The sequence below is a fragment of the Amblyomma maculatum genome, chromosome 5 (assembly GCF_055883805.1).
Source record: "Amblyomma maculatum isolate TAMU_Amacu chromosome 5, ASM5588380v1, whole genome shotgun sequence".
NCBI classification, from domain to species: domain Eukaryota; kingdom Metazoa; phylum Arthropoda; class Arachnida; order Ixodida; family Ixodidae; genus Amblyomma; species Amblyomma maculatum.
Window position 1 is genome coordinate 142652177 of NC_139348.1, and position 20735 is coordinate 142672911.

A 20735-nucleotide genomic window follows, 5' to 3' on the forward strand; every position below is an offset into this window, starting at 1 on the left:
CGTCTGTATTCCCGGGGCGTCCACAGTGCCCTAGAATGAATAGGATAGTGATTATGCTATGCGTTCGGGAGGTGGAACGAATTGGAGGATACTGAAACTGAGTGCATGAATTGAACGCGTAAAGAAGTTGCGAATCGCGGTCCTTGAGCTTGAGAAAATATATACGGCCTGAATGTGAACAATTGTCTGAGCAATAGCGGCTTCTTCCGCCTCGATTGGCTGAGCTACCAGGTAGAAACCGCGGCAATAAGGTTTGAGGGCATTGTCCGAGACTGTCACTGCGAATGCGGGGCTCTGAGTATTCTGCTGCCTACGTTAACTTCGACTCCTTGGCGAAGGTTGGGAGCACTTATCAAACGCTTCAGTAGCCAGATGTCCATGACTATATGGCTGGGATGGAACGATGGAATCTAAAGACTGTCGCTAATATAGTTTTATATATGCTGTGCGGGTGAGGTGATCAACCTGGTTCCTCTCGGGATGTGAGAAGTGCAGACAGAGGAAGGAGTAAGTAATCTAACAGAGGCAGAACATTTGGACCAACCAATGTGTCTGTTCGCGCATTACCCAGTGTCGGTTAGAAATCCTTTTTGTGTGGGCGGGTGTATTCCGCACTGACCTCCTTATGCTGTAAATAGCAATGGCATTGGAACAGTTATCGTAAATGTGAGGCCCAGAATTCTTATATTGGTTACCTATGGAATGAGCTTACAATAGAGCTAATTGTACAGAAATTTTCCACGGAGAAGGGTCTTTGGGGTGAATGATTTCTCTTTGGTTAGACTAGCTGAGCAGCTGAAAAAGCTTCGCGCATGATCTTTGACCTTTACTGCTGTTCTTTGGAAGATGTACTTGAGTGTGCCACAGTTGCCCGTTGTGGTCCAGAGAGGGATGTCATCGGCGTACTAGGAATGCTGTAGAGATATGTGGCGAATACTTTTGCACGAGAGGGATCAGAGTGACATTGAAGTGAAAAAGTGATAAGACAGCTCCTTGCGGAGTACCCCTACTGCTAAGAGTGAAAGTGACGAATTTAACCAATCCGAGGTTTATCTTCATTGTTTTATTGGTTAAAAAGGCAATCCCATGGTTGCAGGAACCCACTTGACTGGGGTTTCGGAGAATAGCCACGTGCCGCGCATTGTCAAGTGCACAGTCGGGTCACACAAGTAAAGTGCCAATATAGGGAAGACGTGATTTTTAATTAATCAATCTAGGTGAATGAGGATTTCATGCTCCATGAACTTACCTGCACAGGAAGTGAGCAAGATGGGCGCAGATTGGCTAGGGCGAGTGGTTTGCCTATCTTCGTGATGCAAGTAATCTTAGCGTGTTTCTACTGGGGATATAAGGTGGCTTTTTCTAGTGCTGGTTAAAATATTCGGTAAGGGCCCTAATCGAGCCTGCATCCAGAGATTTATTTGCGCTGTAGGAGCTCAAGAAAGATGCAGTCGGAATATAGGTCAGAGAAGTCGTGGATGACGTACGCAATGTTGCGATGAACATACATGGTGACCCATGGATTGGAGGACTTTGGTGACTCTAAGCTGGGTAATTTGCATAGTTTCTTTGATTCCTCTACGGAAACGACTTCTGACACTGGCGTTGCTTGCTGCAGGTGAAGAAGAAAGTTCTCTTTTGCGTTGCCGGCCTCTACAGTTCCACTGTCATATCCGCAATGATTGAGTGGGTCCATGATGCACGGTAAGAAGATGGTAAAGTAGCTGTGGGGGTATTTAAATGCTTGTCTGTGATGATCTGTTCTAGACTAAACGAAAATAAATGCCCACGGTGCGGCTACACCTTAACCCTAACACATACTGACTTGTCCACCCAAAACCCCACAATCTAAAGCCGCATTACGGAGCTGTGGGGAGGTGAAGCTGATCAGCGTACGCCTGGACAACCAGGTAGCACCATCGCGAAGTACGCAGCAGCTCTCAACTCAGGGCCCACATACAAGCCTCGAACGTCACTGAAAGTTTAATCAGTCAGTCTAAGGGAGGTTTCGAGACTCGTAATATAGGGCACATGTACAGTGGCAATCACACTTAGTGAGAACACGGCTTGGTGTGGCGGCACACGTGCGGAGATCATTGCGCCCAAGCAAGTCGCAAATTCACGCAAAATGGCGGACGATAAGAATCACCACTTCGAGGTCTTCGTACGCATCCTCCATGTTCGTACGCCTCTCTGCACTGATTCGCGACTAGGTTATATGCAATGGCGCAAACCACGTGCGTGGCCACGCGGAACCATGTTCCCACTAGGTGTGATTGATTCTGTACTTTCGCTACAATCGGATGCAAGTAAAGAAAAAGTATGATTTTGATTCTCAAAAACCCTCCATAGACGACGGTGTCGACCGATTCCCCTAATTCCCTTGGACCTATATACCATCGGGATGACTCAGCTAACTGCAGAGTGCGGCAGATTAACACGTATTCAAGTCATGAGGATCAGTCGACGCCATTGGTAGAAATGCCTCCTTTGAGGGTCACCTGCCGCTTTTATCGTCCTCTGAAAATTAAGGCAGCATCCGAATGAGACAGTCTTCCTTATCGAATGGTCCTTAATAATGCCAGAAAAAACAGTGGCCTCGCTGAACTATCCGATTTTTCGCCCTTTGCAGGTGCGGACATACATAAAGCACGTTTTTCCGTTCCAAATGCAGTCACCCTTTTCGTATCATAGTGAAGAAACGTCGTTTATCCACTAACTACAAGTGGAGATGTAAAGGCCAGGAAGCACAGAAATTTTGAGAAGAAAATAGTCATTGTTTCGTGTCTTTTTAACGGGGAGAAGTGAAAAAAGCCATATGCGATTTTAAGGCTTTACAATTGCTTGTTTAAGTTTTGATTTATTGTATGGTTTAAAACTCACTCCATGCTTGCCTCGACTAGATTCTAAGTATAACAGTCGTTGTCCGGTTTAAGTTTTCACGGGATTTAAAGTCCAACGCCTCAGGCTATGAGGGGCATAGTAGAGCTCCAAATAATTTCGATTACATGGGTTCATTTTACTTGCACTCAGGTCCAGCAGCAGACAAACGACTTGCGTCTAGCCTCAATCGAAATGCGGCTGTCGCGGTCGGCACCGGATTCGGGTCCCCCGGCTGAGTATAGTCCAGCGCCAGCATCTTTCTGACTTTCACGCTGCTGAAGGAAAGTCACACAGGTGCGCCAGGCTGAACAAAACAAGTCAAATGTAAAGCTCACCTCACGGCTCAAGTCGAACAAAATAGCCTAGCGATGAACACAGCGCAAAACCACGAAAATGTAAGCGCACGTAATTTGCTCTACTCAGATGCAATCCTTCTTTTGTTTAAATCTTCTTTTCGGGAAGACTAGAATAATTTTAGCGCAATCTGTTCGTGCTCCATACTCTGAACTTAAAGACGATGCAGACAAAGGCTTCAACATATGCGATTACGCAGGCGTTATTCACGTGTCACGCAGCAAACAAAACGAAGAGTACTTATGGGCCATGAGAGCCGATTAGCGGGGTATATGTTTACAATTATTGAAAAACGTTCGCTCGCAATTTAACGCCTAGAAGCACTTCATGCGTGTGAAACCGTACTGATGGGAAAACACGAGCAGTACGTCTGAAAGCGCTGTAATGTTTCGGCTGGGCATCAAGGCAAATTAAGACAATGAAACATACTCTAAGCGTCAGGGTTGTTTATCAGCGCAGTCATGGAGTGAAACAAGTGCGTCGGTACATTGCAATTAGAATTGTGAGTGAGAAGACTTTATATACACCGACATGGACCTCGGGGCAGGGGCTCAGCCAGGGGGAGGGTCTCCTTGCCGGCTCGTGCCGTGGCCGCAGAGAAGGTCTTGAAGTAAGCCTCTTCCGCCAGGCGTAGGACGATCTTTTGTTCATCCACATTTGGGCTGCGGATGTAGGACTCCCAGGTAATTTGATCAAGGGGATCAGTTTCTTTAGCTCCCGGAGAATCGGGGCATTGCCAGATTAGGTGATTTTGACTCAGAGGTACGTTGCAGAGATTGCAAGCCTCTGGGTCCCCTGTCAACTCATTATGCAGAGTACCATGAGGAAAGAAACTATTGGCCTGAATTTTTCGCCAGGCCCTGCATTCTGAGGGTATTAGGGACCTATCTGGTGGTGGATAGATCCTTCTGTTTAGTCTGGGAGTCTCAGAGAGCTCCTTGTAGGTGATGAGGGGGTCTTTGTCTCCGGGTAGCGGGGTCTCTATGGCCGCTCGGGTGTATACATCTCGAGCGAGGCGATGGGCAGCCTCATTGCCTGGTAGACCCTCGTGAGCTGGAACCCATATGACTGAAACCTCCCGGTTTAGCGGGTGCTTTCTCAGTAGACTGGCCGCCTGCTTGGAAATTAGGCGTTTGCCGAAGTTCCTAACAGCCGCCTTATTATCTGAAAGGACAGTTCTGGCTTTAGTGCCTGTACATACTATCGCTATCGCAGCCTCTTCAGCTATTAAAGCGTTACGCGTATTAATGGACCCAATTAGAATTCATTTTAGTCTTTGGTACTTTCAAATTGCGCGCCAATCCCTTCCTATGAACTTTTTCGGCTCTACTTCCGGTTGCGTGACGTCACATCCTTGACGTCCCATTAATTCACTTCTTGTTTACCCACTTTAGTCTTCGGTACTTTCAAATAGCGCGCCCATCCCTCCTATGCCCTTTTTTGGCTGGACTTCAGGTTGTGACGTCACATCTGATCTTTGACGTCACCCTAATTGACTAATTTAATTAACTATTTTAGAATTTGATACAAATGTGGCGCCAAGCCATTTGATAATGAGACCATTTTCGCTTTTTTTCATTTTTTGCCTCTGATTAATTACCTAATTAACCTTAATTATTTTTCGCACACATTACGTCACCCTCTTTCGATTGACACCACTCCTTAAACCTCTACTTCTCAATTACAACTGCTGCGGACATTTACATTTTCTTACCTGTAATTACCTAATTAACTTATTGGCCTAATTATTTTTTCGGCAGCAACATTACGTCAGCCTCTATCGATTGACACCACTCATTAGCCTCTCCCACATCTCGATTACTCGCAACCGCTGCGGACACAATTTTGTGGACGCAATCTGCAGACAGAAATCTTAACATAGAAATGTAACGCTTTCGCGTTAATGAAGGACTGGCCCGAAGGAAAGGAAATCCCAAGTGCAGCGCGGGCACAGCGTTCACAGTCTTTATTCCGCCGACGAAGTGTCGTGGCAAGCCGCGACCACGAACTCATTGTAAAATCTTTTCGGTTGACTGCAGCTATCCACTGCCTTCGCAGATCGGGTGATGCAGGAAACCGGTGTAGCGTAAACACATCACATCGGCAGTGGTCCCCCGGAGTGCTGTGTAGCGGGTACACTTGTCCCCAAAATCGTTATCTTCCACTGGTTGTTCGTACACCCATACAAAGCACAGTGCTGGCTTGTAGACTTTCGATTGGCGCATGCCATCATTTACGATGGTAAGTCATTTGCGACGAAAATAAATGCAAAACATCGATAGATATCTACCGCTTCACAATGCAAGCGCGAGGCAAGTCACAGTGCAGCCCAAACAGGCAACACTGATGCATGCTCTCGACACCAGAGAGCGTCAGAAGCGCCCCCGTGAAAAGGTCGTAAGACAAATTTAGTATCAAGCCCACGGAGATAAAAGGTTCGTGTTCTGACCTGCAGTACTTTAGAAAATCGAGGCAGCCTGGGCCATTATATCGTACTTGACTCTCGGATTAAGCAGGTTAAATGTAGCACTGACAGCGTACTGCCCGGCGGGTTGCCGTAGACTGTGTGGACATCAACTCTAGCTAGACAACCAGTCACAAGTATTCCCCAAAAATGAGATTACGCAGACACTGTACATGAAGCCTCGCCACACAAGAAAGCTGAGTGCTCACGTGTAGAGCGGCGAATGGATTGTTTGCCGAGCGTTGCAATGCGAAACATTCCTGCAATTTCCTGAAACCGAGGGAAACGTAAGGAATTTCTAATGTGTGTGATGTTTATAAATGGTAAATTACCAATTTTTTTCAATGACAATGAATTTCACTGTGACAGAATTTTTACACTTGGCAGAATTTAGGATCATCAGCGATTAATTTTCAGTAACGTTAAAGTGAAAGTCACGCATCAGTAACTGCGAAGACATCGTAAAAACTGCGTATGATCGCCATCATGTTCTGGCAAGAAATTTTAAGGCTAAAGATTTCTATATGGTAATTATTAAGCAGTGACTTTGGGCGGTTCTGTCGTTTACTACCGTGCCCGATTTAAAACTACCCAGAAAGAAATGGAGGAGTCTGTATTCGAGTCACGTGACAACCGTGAAGTCATTGTGCCTGTATATATTTGGCTGGAAAAAGCACGATCTTATCAGACTATTTATTCCTAAACAGCGAGGGTTAAGCCTGTATGAAGCTATACCGGGTGTCCCAGCTAACTTGAACCAAGGGTTACAAAATAATATATTTCAGGTAGGTCAGTGAAACCAATTGCATACAACTGCCAGCCTGTTTGCGCACTACAGGCAATTTTTTGTTTGGCAATTACTTAATTAGCTAATTATGTTAATTTCTCTAATTTTGTTAATATCGACTTTAGACCAGAAATGTGAATTGGAAAGTTGTAGAGCACCTTCAGAAACCCCCATTTCATTAATTGCTATAAAGAAAGTCTCACGTGTATCTTTTTTTTCCGGGCTCAGAAGAAAGCCCGCGAAATACAAATAATACCACGTGACTAGCGCATTTGTGCGCCGCGATTGTGGTGCTCTCAGTCGGGGTTTGAGCGAACGAAATCAGCTGCAGCCGTGGCCCGATGGTCCTGTTGCAGCGGCAGGCAGAAATGTTGGCGATGGTTCGAGCGAGCTCGAGCTTGCCCGTCGCCACCGCGATTTTGGCCAGGCTTGCGCACCGCAGCAGCCTACATCACGACAGGCGGATGGCGATAAAGAACCGGCAAATGAAGGTGCAGCGCTAATTTTAGTCGAGTCATATGATGTCATCTCGCCCCTTTACCCAAGCCTGTATGCGCAGAGTCAGTGGCTGATACCTTATCGCTCATCCGTTTGTCGTTACGTTCGCTGATGAGAGAGAAGGTGATGCAAAGGCCTTGTTAGAATGTCGGTGGTGTCAGCTCGCCGCTCTCGCTGCTACTGCACCGTCACGTGGGCCGGCTGTCTGACGCGGGCAAAGAAGCCATCGCAGGCATATCGGCCTGCCGCTTTAACGGGGCCAAGAAGACACGGCCGCAGCTGATTTCGTTCGCTCAAACCACGAGTGAGAGCACCACAATCGAGGCGCACAAATGCACTAGTCACGTGGTATTATTTGTATTTCGCGGGTTTTCTTCTGAGCCCGGAAAAAAAGATACACGTGAGATTTTCTTTATCGCAATTAATGAAATGGGGGTTTCTGAAGGTGCTCTACAACTTTCCAATTCACATTTCTGGTCTAAGATGAATATTTCATTAAATTAGAAAAATTAACATAATTAGCTAATTAATTGCAAAGCAAAAAATTTCCTGTAATGCGCAAGGCGACTGCCAGTTGTATGCAACTGGTTTTATTGACCTACCTAAAATATATTATTTTGTAACCCTTGGTTCAAGTAATATATTATTTTGTAACCCTTGGTTCAAGTTAGCTGGGACACCCGGTATAACCCGGTATAACTCTTGTCAGTAACAACCAGTTCGCTCTAAAGACTGCACAGACGAGCAAAGTTGTAATGGGCTATCAGTGTAGTCGTGAGCTAAAGTGGCGCGACCATGCACTTTGAAAAAACTACCCGCCAGCTTTTTCGGACAGTGAAACAGTTATTTCCGAGAAATACATTGGGTATCATGCATAGTATACTTTCCTTCTTGCTAAGACCGAGACTGATGTCCTTTCCTGCGTGACACTCAATATGGACATTTTTTTTTTTTTTTTAATGAAGCGTGGGGTAATAGCCTGTTCATATTTCTTTTGCAAGACAGGTAAGCAAAATGGCACACGAAAAGCACTCTTGTACACTGCACACGTAAATCACTGTGGGCTGGCACGCGACGCGAACCCCTCATCCCCATTGGGTAAGGTTTCACCGCTATGCCGCAAGGTGGCGACTGCTCGAACTCGAGGCCAATAACCACAGCACAGACATATGAATTCTTTTTGCCAGTGTTTATTTCTCTCCAAAAAACTGTTCCAACTTCAAGGAAGCTCAGGGTCTTGACTGAGCCCCCTACAAAAATGCTGGTGATGGTGAAATTCCAGCAGTATCTTATGCGCACTTATCACGAGCCATCGAAACTGGCAAGTCTCAAATGCAAGTACATTGAACGCATGGCAGAGCTTGAGATGGAGGCTACGCATCCAAGTTTTCCATCTTGACTTGACCAAGTGTAAGGGTGACATTTTCCTCTGCATTTCATTTTGCTACTACTCAGACCGACATTCAACACAATGACAAAAAAAAACACGAAGATGAGGTTCCAGTTAACCCGGAAAAAGTCTTGTTCCCAAAACAGCAGTCTAAGATTAGACAGCAGCACTTAAATGCAAACACAAGTGAGAATAACTTACAACAATTCACTATAAAAAAAATATCCCGAACAGGAATGCACATCACACAAAATAGAACCTAGCCTTTTTCCAAATATCACAATGATGCACGACAGTCTTCTGCCTCCTAGTTTTTGGTGAATGACAACTGAGGTTTCATAAAACAAAGGCTTAAAGCTGCGGCATAGAAAAGGAACATTGACAAGGTCACAAGTGTGACAGATGCAACACCGGTAGCAGCAACAGATGGTCGGTAGCAAAAACAGATGGTGCCAGCACTAGACCCCACCACTAAGAGGAAAATAATGGCCAGGATACGTCTTGTGTTGGTTGACAACAGAGGGCAAGAAAAATGTGAAGAAACCTAGCAATTTGTTTTCTTTCAATGGCTGAATGTCCTGCCCTAGACTGAGTAGTAGCTGTTTTGCTGCTGGCCGTAGCCATTCATCTGGTTGTCACGTGAGCCAAGGGAGATGCTGTTGGCACCACTGGCAATGTGAGAATTGCCGGAGCCGCCAGAGCGCCCCCAGGAACTGCCGCCACCCGAGCGCCACCGACCTGGAGGCAGGAATCAAAGAACACAATGAAGCAAAAACCACACTCCGAAAAGCGTGCTCCACAAAATGAAACCAACAGAAATAGATCAAACCAGAATATCCCCTTCGAAACGCGGACTAACAACACAGGATAAAGAATTGTACACTGCGGCTCCTTGTCCGCTTCCAAACAAGACACAATGTAACCATCACTACCCATTAGCTGCCCCTTCACACAGAGCAAGCACACAATCAAGTACCATCCCGTCTACTAGCAACCCTCAAAGGCTATGGCAACCTCCCACACGGTCTTGCTCCCAGTTTCCCCACAAGCAAAACAGTGTGGACACTTACTGCCGCGGCCACCACCCCATCCTCCGGCCCTGGGGTTGTTGGCAATTTCGTAAAGCTTGGGGTTCACGACCTGGTTGGCCTCCTGCAGGACCGAGATGAGCTCCTTGGCCTGCCGGCAGTTGTTGGGGGTGAAGAACGTGTACGCCGTGCCAGTCTTGTTGGAGCGAGCCGTCCGGCCAATGCGGTGGATGTAGTCCTCCGAGCAGTTGGGGTAGTCAAAGTTGATCACAAACCGCACATCGTCCACATCTGTGTCGCCCCACCAACAGGAAAAAGACAGGACAATGAACCACATCCTACATTACAAGCGATCGGGCGCACCGGTTCTAGAGCTAAGCCCTGCTAAAAGGAGAGCCACATGCCTGCCTCTTGCAAAAAATGAAAATTATGTATAGTTAACTGTTGCATCCGACACTCACAGGACTTCCTAAACCTGCCTCGCACCAGTATTTCAGGGCCATCTGCATTGGTTAGTATAGGCAGACTGACCAGTGTTTCCCAAACGTCGCCACCGCAAGCCTTTTACTTACTAGATGCAATAAGGAGTAAGGAAAAAGTAATAATGCCAGACTAAAGAACCTTGATAATTCGCAAGTGCTTGTCCAGCTCGACGAGCCCCTGGGGTGCCACTGGTGCTTGTAACTTCCATGTGAGCCAGCAACCATGCAGTGTGCAATTGCTTCAGTGCTCCACCCCAGTAACACGTCTGTGATACCCGGACCTGTATGGCCCAGCAATGCCAAATTAGCCCAAGTGACCCTCAGCAGTTTTCAACAGCCCAACTAGCAATGTGTTTTGTCTGCACAGAAGCCAATGCTAATTCAAACCCACTGCACCGAATTAAACATCTGCAAAATGCCTGCCACAGTTAATCCCACTAAAACTGACCAGATGAACTGTGCGCACTCTTTCCTCATCGCTGCTCTCATTGCTAGCCCTTAAAGCTGCCCAGTGCCCCCAGCTACTATCTCAACTTGTCACACATACCAATGGGCTTTTAGCAGGCACTAGTCATGCGCCTGCATAAGCGGTGCAACGAGAAACAAACGAGTGCAAACAAGCTATGTTGCGGCAGTTGAATCGTTCCACTTTTATTGTAGCTTTAGCAACTAATGTTGCACGTACTCTGTGTACCACTTGGTTGCAGTTTTTTTAGCATCATTCAAAATAAGCTAGCTTCCAAACAAAGTTCAAAAAAAAAAAAAAGTGGCACTACAACTTTGGGAAACACTGGTGCTTTGTGAAGTGAAAGCCGAGAAGTCCCCCAAATCCCACTAAAATGACTAACAATTGCTGACAGCTCTCTAAGTAGCGTGCAATGAGAAAGCTCTCTCCAATAGCAACTTCAAAAGCGAACATCATGCCCACATGCAAAGCCAAGCAGTCCCGATAGTCCACAACCTCCTCTTGCACAATTACCAAACATACACAAAGGTCTCCAACAAGGCTCCTTGAAGGTCTGTCACCCCAAATGAATGCCTTTAACTATACTTGGCCAACGTTAGCAGTGATGGTGATGTCCACTCAGGCAAGCCCCACAGCACTTGCGAGCAAGCAAAGGAGGCTGCATGCCCCAATAGAAGCCTAAAGCTAGCAACCCCTTCTCAGCGACCTAGCCCGTGCTGGACAAGCTATGCAGCGTGCGGCCCACAAAACAATGGTACAGGAAGAGGCAAGAGATAGAAAAGGAAATGAAAAAGGAGTATATATATATAAGGAGGAATGTGATTGCGCTCTCAAAAATTTACCTGCAGCTGGCTTGCGAGAGAGCCAGCGGCGGCGGCCATGCCGTGGCCTTCAAGAGTCGTCGGCCAGGGGGACAGAGGGCCGGTCGGCAGCGAGCGTGCGCACACGGAAGACAGGACGCCACACCAAGGAGGGGCGCCCTTCTCCCGCACGGCCTCCACCACCACCGGCGGCCATTGCGCGCTCGTTTTGCGTGCCGCCGCCTTCCTTTTTAGAGGAGCCCCTTACAAGCCGGCAGCCGAAAGCCGACCCCTGGTGCCGCACCAACTCGCTCTGCCACGGCCTCCGCTGCCTCTTTTTGTTTTGTGCACGCAACACGCAATTTAGGGCCAATCGAGCTCAATACCACCTGTCCTGCTGCTCCTTCGCACAGTGAAGCCTTCTTGGCTTATACGTGCTAAGCTGTATTCATTCTCCCAATTACTCCTCCACAAGTCGCTGGCAATTCAGCTACACCTCCACCCACCCCAAACTTTTCCTAGCAATTTGAAGGTTGCCAGACAAACTGCAGCCAATCATGGGAAGCCAGTTAAAGTTCCAAGCACACAGTGTAACTAGGGATGCATCCCTGCCACAGGGCAGGACACTGCTGCCGTGCATGCCCCGCGCCCGCCATAGGGGGGAAACGAGGGGCCGAGAATGCAATTTGCGCCCGCCGGGCCTTCGGCAGTAGAAGTCTCCAAGTGCCATTTGCGTTTTTTTTGTGGCTCAGGGAGGATGGCCCGCCCAGTGCAAAGTGAGGCACTGCGTATGGACAACCGGGAGCCCACACACGTGTGCCTCTGGAAAAGAAAAGGGAAAAACCAGTACACAGGCTGTCAGAGCAGGTCCTCTGGTCTCCACAAATGCTTGTCCCCGCCCCTTCCCCAACCCCCAACTGCCCCGCCGCATCGTTGCATACAAGGTGCACGCAGCAAGCCTCACCTTCCCCTGCCTCGCATGTCGCGGCACGTGCTTGACGAGAGCAAAACCACAAACTTCCCCTGATGTGGCAACAGGTATAGTCATTTCAAGAGAAAACAGAAGGCCTAGCTGGTCATCAAACTTCGAATGCATACTAAAGTCCGCAAATTACTTCGTGTCCTTCAAAAAGCAATTAGCCTTCCCAACCCAAACAAGTTGTGTTATTGACAAGAAATGCGCAAGGTAAAAACAGCAGCCTACTTAGCTTAAGTCCCATCAAGTTATTAGAAACAGTCCCGAACAGTTCGAACCAAAAGGCAGAGTGCACATAGAATCAAATCTCCAGACAACATTCAAGCTATAAAAGAGCCTTCGAATAGCTTATGCTTGACCAAACCTGCCAAGAACAGGAAATATGTATTACAACTGCTGCTAAAGATAATGCTACTGGCCAGTCCCAAACATGGCAAATAGAAAGCAAGGCTGCCTCGAATGGCCTCCACCCATCATACACTAGGATTAACGACCTATCACTCACCAAGGCCTCGCGCAGCCACATCTGTTGCAACAAGAATGGGAGCCCTGCCTGACCGGAACTCTGCATTAAAAAAAAAACAAGGCACAGAATAAGCATGAGCAAAACGAAAACAATGCCCCTTCCCAGATGCCAGCACCAAAAAAAGGGGAACTGAAACCAACCATTGAGCACCCAGTCGCGCTCCTGCTGAGTCTTGTCACCGTGAATGCATATGGCAGGCCAGCTGGAGGGGAAGACAGTACGATGAGCATTAGCACTTCTACACAGAGCTAACAGGGCAATGATCAAAGACGAGCACAACTGAAGGGCCACGCTACAACCATCAGCATTAAACAAATCTCGAGAGCCAGCGCTCACCCATAACGCCGCATCTTCCGCGTGAGGTCGTCAACTTTTCGCTTGGTTTCCGCAAACACTATGGTCTGCAAAGAACAACAAGGTCGCATTCAGGCCTCAGCACAGAAAAGCATTTCGCTATGCGCTACCGCATCAAAGCCTCACCTTGTTTTCCTTCTCGTTGAGAATTTCCTGGTGCAACTTCATGAGCCTGGCGAGAGAAGAAGTGCATCTGCTTTAACTGACAGGTAACAAGACAAGGTCACTATGAACTGGGGCCAATGGTGGGCCATTGTCCCAGGGCCCCCTACAACTGAAAGGCATGGACCCCAGTGAGCGAGGGGCCTGGTGGATGCTGTAACGAGGTTTTGACAGCTCCGCCGCCAGCAAGGCGCGACAGGCCAACATGACCTCGTACATTCCCCCAAAAGGACTTAATAACAGCAAGCCACTGCTTTCCTCCCATGACAGAGGCGAAGTTTCTGGCCCCTGCAGCCACTTTCGGGTTCAATTAGCTTTGTCCCTCCACCGCTTTACTTGTTTGCTGGTAACGGGCCTCGACCAACTCCCTGTGGTGAGAGCAGTTCATGCAGCCTACTACACCCCCCCCCCCCCTTCCCCTAAAAAAAAATTAGGTGCCTTCGCACTCACTTGTCCTCCTTCTCAGTCTCTTGGCAGACATCAATGATCTGCAGGATGCGGTGGTTGGCGCACAGCTGCAGCGCCCCAATGTTGATCTGGACGTAGTCCTTGAGGAAGTCCTCGGCCAGAGAGCGCACTTCCTTGGGCCAGGTGGCACTCCACATGAGGGTCTGGCAGTCCGGACGGATCTGCTCTATGATCTTGCGGATCTGGGGCTCAAAGCCCATGTCCAGCATGCGGTCCGCCTCGTCCAGCACCAGATACGTGCACCGCCGCAGGTTCACCTTGCCCGCCTCCAAGAAGTCAATCATGCGGCCAGGGGTGGCAATGCAAATCTCGGACCCTGCGCATCGGGAGACAAGACTGTAGAGCACAAAAGCCAGGGCAGCACCCCAACTGGGGCACAGAGATGTCATCAGGAGGGCTTAGCTTAGAGCTTCACCCAATGAGCAGCAAACGAGTGATCACTGCTGATCAACATAAAAGGAAACACGCAAGCCTCAGCAATGCAAAGGCACGCTTACCTCTTTCCAGGTCCCTCAGCTGGGGGCCCTTCGGAGCGCCGCCAAAGACACACGTGCTACGCACACGCGAGTGTTTTCCAAAGTCAGAGGACACCTGCTGGATCTGCTGGGCCAGCTCACGTGTAGGGGCCAGCACCAGAGCCTATGCAGCGAGGGCACACACAGCATAAGGTATAAAGTTGACCGAAATAACCTCGAAAACACTAATAACAAACTTCACCTTCAAAGAAACCACCATGCAAAACTTATGCCAATTTTGACCAAATGCCAGGTCACATACCGCTCTTAACGCAAAACCCCATCCCAAAACGCTCACGATGTCCCCCTCCTATTGGCTGCAGGGCGTTTTCAGCATTCAATGACTGAGCATTGAGAGCGATACATAATATTCCAAGCACAGCGCAGAGAACAGGGCGTTTTTCATTCCAATGATGGCCTGATTCATGACTAGCAACAGCATGGCTGGTAACTAGAGCTGTAAAGACAGCCAGCAAAAATTAATGTAAGCCTGTCTGTGCCCACTTACAACACTGGCAAGCCCTTTGTTGCCAGGTTAGTGCTGAGTACACTTAGCTGTCCAGAGGCAGCCCTCATAGGCACAATGAGCCTGAGAAAGCAGCCAACACTGCAAGCTACCCCACAGGCTCACCTCTCAATAGCTGCCTAATAAAAGTAACCCTTTGTCCTTTTCTATTAGGAGATTGGCATTCTATATCAACAAAGGCTATGAATGAGGGTCACCCTAGTGGAGGGTTCCAGACTGATATTGACCACGGTTAAATTGCCAAAGCATATCTATCGAAGTAGTTTTGCTAAGTGCGGTGACTAAAAGAGCACGCGGACCGCACTGCCATCTCGTACGACGCCACAAAACAAGTGCAGCAGTGGGACGAAGTGCGGATGACAGCAGCTCAAGGAACTTTTGCCTTGGCCCAACTTTTGTGCAGCGTTCAGGTACCTTGAACATTTTCCGAGGTCCCAATGATATTGAATTTACAAGGTTTTGCTGCAATTGCTTCATGGCACATCAGCTTGGATTTATTGACTTGGGCAGTGTACACGCGCCCCTGACTCATCAGCAGAGTTAATCTGTACAGTTATAGCAGAATTGCACACGACAACAATACGAACACCATATTATTTGCGCTTTCAATCACTAAACCTCTGCTCGGGCAGCTATTACAGATGCCCTCTTCTGTTCCCAGCGAGTAAATGGCTCACTTCCTAGTAGCCCCCCTCCCCCGCATTCCAAAGTGGCGCACATACTAGACTCAAAAAGATGTGAAGGTCTGAAGAGGTTAACTCACAATGGGCCCATCACCACGCTGCAGGTATGGCTGGTGGTTGATGTGGATGATGGCAGGCAGGATGTAGCCCAGGGTTTTGCCTGAGCCAGTCTGGGCAATGCCCACAAAGTCCTTGCCACTGAGCGCGATGGGCCACCCCTGAGCCTGGATGCAGGTAGGCTCTGTGTAGCCCTGTGCCTGGATGCCCTTCATGATGTAGTCGGGGAAGTTGCCCTCCTCAAAGTGCAAGATGGGCTTGGGTACTTCACGGCCCTTGACTGTGATCTCATTGGCCTGGCGGTAGGCATCCACCTCCTGGGGGGATCGGTTGGCCGTGTTTTGGTGTTCGTGATAGAAATTCTTCTGAAATGGCTGCAGTTGGATGCGGTCCCAGTCGGGCTTGCGAAGGTTTCCACCAGGTTGGCTGTTGCGAAAGCCGCCACCGCCACGACGGTCGCCACCACCCCAGCTACTGCTACCATAGTCTCTGCTAGACAAGACAAATAAGTGCAGTAACGTTAGCATCACAATGTTTCCGGGCAGACGTGATTAGAAAAAAAAAAGGGAAAAGGAAAAAAGAGAACAAGACTGGTGTGCACGTCTTATTTTTTTTAGCACTTTTTATCCTGACCATGACCTGAAACCAAACAGTTTAACCAGATTAAAGTATGCACCACAAGGTGCACTTTACAATCAGCAGCGTACTATGAATATACTCCCATTGATAACGTTTTAACATGCAACAGAAGCTGACGAAAAGTTCATTGCATATAGGGCCTGTAACAATTTTCTCTACATTTCAAGCACAATGGCTATACTTAATTCCCCCTACCCAATCATTTATTACAATGCAAACTTCCCATCTTTTAATATTGAATTCCAATGCAGATCTGGATCAAGTTTTCTGCTCCATTTGGGGCAGTTGCATTCCAATGGCAGATTGGAATCAGGTGTGACCCGAATCACTCCATGGAGCAACAATATTTGCTCTGCCAAAATAGATGTATTTGGCCTGAAGCGCGTATGTTGTCTCGTGTCCACATCTGCTCCCTGCCACGACCAGCACATCCTCGCTCCCTCCCCACTGCACACTGGTTCGAGCAGCTGTATATATGATATGAATGCTGCACATGCTCGCCGACCTTCAGGGAGTCAAATTTCAGAGCAAAATTCTCGCGCAGCAGCTGCATCGAAATTGAGAAAAATCTAGAAAGGGGCAGACGCCACCAGCATCAGGCCTATCGCAGTGGGCAGCTATCACAATGATGCTACAGCATAAGACGGAATAACTTATCTGTCATAAGCTTTTTTATGTTAACCTTACAAAGCACATCACGCGAGCTGTATGCATGATTCTGAACGTTGTTCCTACGCACTTCGGCGGCACCAAGACAACGAAACCCTGCAGCCAGTCATGACATCAACATTGAAAGCATATTTTTCGCCCTCGGATCTCGTAAATGGTTTCACATCCCAATCGACGCAAGAACTAAGTTTCTTAGCATTCCTTACATTAATTGTATTATAACGTGCAAGCTCCTGAATTACTGCAGGTAGGGAAAACTCGTTCTCTTCCCTTGAGATGCCATCGCGTTGCACTCAACGTCTGCAGCTTTTTCAAACTGCACCTCTACCGCTTCAAAGACATGCTAGCTTCGATTAAAAGATTTGATTATGCTTTATCACAAACCTAAAGATTCACACTATTTTGCAAACAGCTGCAAAAATGTGCTCGCAACAAAACAAAGGTGAGGGCAGCCATGGCAGAAGGCAAAGTCACGAGAATCGATGAGCGTGCTGTTTGCCTACGCCCGGGGAGAGAACACATTCTAATGAGGACGGGATCTACGCCGGAGCGATGTGCTCTGTTTGTGATCCGGCCAAGCGCTCACAATCTGCCATTGGAATTCAAAAATAAGCAGGGACCCAAACACAATCATCCCTTCACAAAAGTTAACAAACCTGTCATTCAACCTCCATTCCTATTCGTTAAGGCGCCCGACAGTCTGAATGGATCAACCAACAGGAGTGGTGTTAACTGGTTTGCGGCAGAATTATTTTTAGTGATCATTGCATATTACAATCAGAGCAATTTGTTTTGATGATTAAAAGCTCTCTGCCACTAAATATATTACAGGCATGACTATTCTTAAACCAGCTGATAGATACTGCAACTCTGAAATTACACCCGAGGTTTAACATCCGAAAGCAACACGATGGCTTCTATACTGTAGCCTTCTAGAAAATTGCAGCCAGGATTGAACCCAAGTCCTCCCGTTAGTGTTGGAGCCAATGAAAATCACCAGGCACCAAGAAGCTGAAATGTACACTAACCAAATGGTGGTTGAACAAAATGCTGCCCCTACTGGAGATTAAGTGCCAGTGTCACAAATGAAGCTGCAGGACAGCTATTAGCTGGATCTTGAATGGAAACTCGAATTTTCCCACACACTACCAACACCACAGGCGGTGCGAAATGGCGCCAACCGGAGGCAATGTTTTTATTTCCCAGTAAGTGTATAAACTTCAACCAAACTGCAGTAACAATATAGGCCACAAACTCAAACATTCACTAAACCCTGAAGCTCAACAAATTTGCTTAGCAACAACGCTTTCAACGTGCACGCATGCCAAGCTCTCCAACACTCCCGCTTTTTTTAGTAACCACGCTGCCAATTCTTGGAGGAGACGGCCATTCTAACCCGACGCTATTAATATGATCCGATTACACAAGACTGTCTGGCGCAAAAGTTGGTGTTTAGCAAAGAGTGCGAATTTATCATCGAAATGCTTCAACAGACCACCGCAAAGAATGCACGGCTCTAAAGCTGCTAGCATCATGCATCCCCGCAGTCAGCGGTGACATTCATAAAGCGAGCCTAAATGGGCACGAATAGCCTATGTAACGAAGCGCCGTTTGAACAGCGGTCTCTGCGTTTAGTCTGCAGTTCCCTAAAGTCGTGCTTTTCCTGTTCTCCCTTCGTTCTATTTTAAGTAGGTTACTTGTTCTCCTGCCAGCACTCGACGTCCTTCGAGAGGAAGCCAATGCCTGACCCGGTAACAGCCGGTTTGATTCCATACTCCGCCACTGACAACCGACTCGCACAACGCACGATAAGTCATTTAACAACAGAGGGCCTCGTTCGCAACGACCGCACGGCGCATCTGCTGGAACGCGCGACGAAATAATGGGCCGAGGAGAGGAGGGAACGCTGGCGGAAACGCCGACAAAGCGCCGACGACGCAGCGAAGCACATCTCTGGCGTGGGTCACGATCTGTTCACGTGAACAAGTCAGTTTCCCTTGTTGGCCGCTAGGGCTTGAGGCATTCATCAGAAGCAAACTTGTGCCGAATAAACGATTAGTCGGTGATTTCGGTACTACAGAAGTCATGATAAATAAAAATTTAATTACCAAATCTAGTAGAAGTGCCGTGAATCAACGAAGAGTTCCTTGACCAACAAAAAAAATTAACCACATGGCCAGGAGTCAAACACGTGCAGTTGAAAATAACTGAATATTAAAATTAAAATTCACGCTCACTAGTTTTTAAACCGCAAATTGCGAGCTGCAAATGTAGCATGGACGTCATGGCAACGGGGGATTTCCTAGGCCCGATCGATACGTCGCACCCAGTCTGCATCTCTGTCAAATATTGCACAACAAATGAAAACGCCGGCCGGCGCTTCGGCAAGCGCCGACGGGAAAAATACGTAAACCGCCGGTAAAGCGCGATATGTTTGGGGCGAATTTAATTCACGGCCTACGGCGCCGAAACTGTTTCTGGAAAAATCCCGGGAAGGCCACGTTGCGACTTTAGCTTAGGCCTAACAGTTCCCGGCATTTCCAATTACTACAAAATAGAACTGTAGCAGCGAAAAGAATATCACAACGTCGTTAATAAGTGGCGGTCACTTTCGCACAGTCTAAAAAAATACGACCACAAGAATTTAAGCCAGCGTAAGTTGCTTTGTGCTACGCAACCATGCCAGGCCTAAGCCGGACATGGTGGCAGAATGAATGGACTCGTTTTCCCGGCCACCAAAAAGTGAGACTTTTCGCTGATAATTACAAACGGCGATTCAAAACCTCTATGAAAAAGTCGAGAACTTACCTTCTGCCGCCACGTCCGTTCATTTTGAGGATGCTTGTACTTGGTTAGCTTGACTTTTTTACAGTTTCAATCAGACCCAATACTGTGCGCTGCTAGCACGACGGCTCGTGATGTGCGGAGAGACACGTTGTGACGGAAGCGGCGTGTAAATCCTCGTGAAAGAATGACGACAACACAAAGGGAAGCCTTGGAGATAAGATATCCAAATTACAAATGTTACTAAAAGTTAAAGAAGCATACAAAACGTGCACACTTTAACATGATACTTGCTTTTAGTTAAGGCCATCGTAATAATAACCTTCCGTATGAAAATGTCTGGAGACCTACTTTACGGCGCGTAGTGACACGGCACGGACGCGGTTAGCAGGCACAGTCTTTATTCGCGGAAGGCGTGAAGGAGGGAAAGAAAGTGATAGACGTCGGTGACGTGGGTGCGGCGGCAGCGGCGGTATGACGACGATGGCGCGTCGTGTCACGGCGACTCTTTTTTTTAAATCTTTATCGAGGTATTTCCCGCAGGTGCGTTGCGTCATGTCTGGTAAGATTCCATGTAGTGGTAGGTTAGACAAGAGCGCTGGTTGGCAGCTGGCAGCGCTGCACTAATTTACGCATGATGACCACTGCTAGATTTTGCGAAGTGTGAAATCGCCGAGCATTTCCTGGAAATATTTAGCATTCGCCATTGGTGGCATTGTACTTATTCGCAGTAGTGACCCGATAATATAGCGCTCGTATTTCAAGGGCATTGAAAATGTTCCGTCCGTCCAAAGTCGTCGTTTGCTGGTCGCTTTCTTTTGATGCAAGTACTGTGCGGGCAGCGGGTGCAGTACTGGCAGTACTCGCTAGGTCGGCTTCAGAACAGCAGCGAATGCTATGCCATGAAAACCGATCTCTGGCACTTTTTCATGGTCGTCTTAACAGAAGGTCGATAGCGCTGCGGGCATTACAATTCATCAATATCGTATAACTCGCGGGAAAAAAAAATGAACAGCAGAAAGAATAAAAATTTTTCGCTTCGCAGTTTTGTCTGTGAAGTCCAGCTCGCCGTCAAATATGAGGACAGCTAAATAGCCAGCGGCGACGGTCGCATCCTAAACCTCCGACAAGTGTTCGTTTGTACGGTACACCATCGCTCCTGTCGCGTGGCGTTCCTTGGCGCGCGTTGAAATGTAGGATTGCAGATGGCAGGAACGCTAGACA

At 47.8% G+C, this 20735-nt stretch overlaps 1 protein-coding gene across 2 annotated transcripts; it reads right to left on the reverse strand.

Annotated features, from left to right (window-relative positions):
• Positions 1-8160: 8160 nt before the first annotated feature.
• Rm62 (ATP-dependent RNA helicase Rm62) lies at positions 8161-19747 on the reverse strand. 2 transcript variants are annotated; one of them, XM_084604565.1, is made up of 10 exons: positions 19536-19747; positions 15443-15908; positions 14136-14277; positions 13621-13954; positions 13135-13180; positions 12991-13055; positions 12795-12856; positions 12634-12693; positions 9447-9695; positions 8161-9114 (listed from the first exon to the last, which is right to left on the reverse strand). In XM_084604565.1, exons 1-10 carry the CDS (start codon positions 19556-19558, stop codon positions 8960-8962), a joined length of 1602 nt encoding a protein of 533 aa, XP_084460691.1. In that variant the 5' UTR covers positions 19559-19747; the 3' UTR covers positions 8161-8959. The 2 variants fall into 2 exon arrangements, with proteins under 2 accessions (XP_084460691.1, XP_084460690.1); XM_084604564.1 differs by having other exon boundaries at positions 15443-15911; positions 19536-19739.
• Positions 19748-20735: the final 988 nt, after the last annotated feature.

Bases quoted from the DNA above. Each gene is read 5' to 3' on its own strand.
- Rm62 (XM_084604564.1), bottom strand. From the start codon at position 19,558: ATGAACGGACGTGGCGGCAGAAG. The intron at 13,955-14,135 runs GTAAGCGTGCCT...CCCGATGCGCAG, and splicing joins GCTGAGGGACCTGGAAAGAG to GGTCCGAGATTTGCATTGCC. The intron at 13,181-13,620 runs GTGAGTGCGAAG...TTCTCTCGCCAG, and splicing joins GAGACTGAGAAGGAGGACAA to GCTCATGAAGTTGCACCAGG.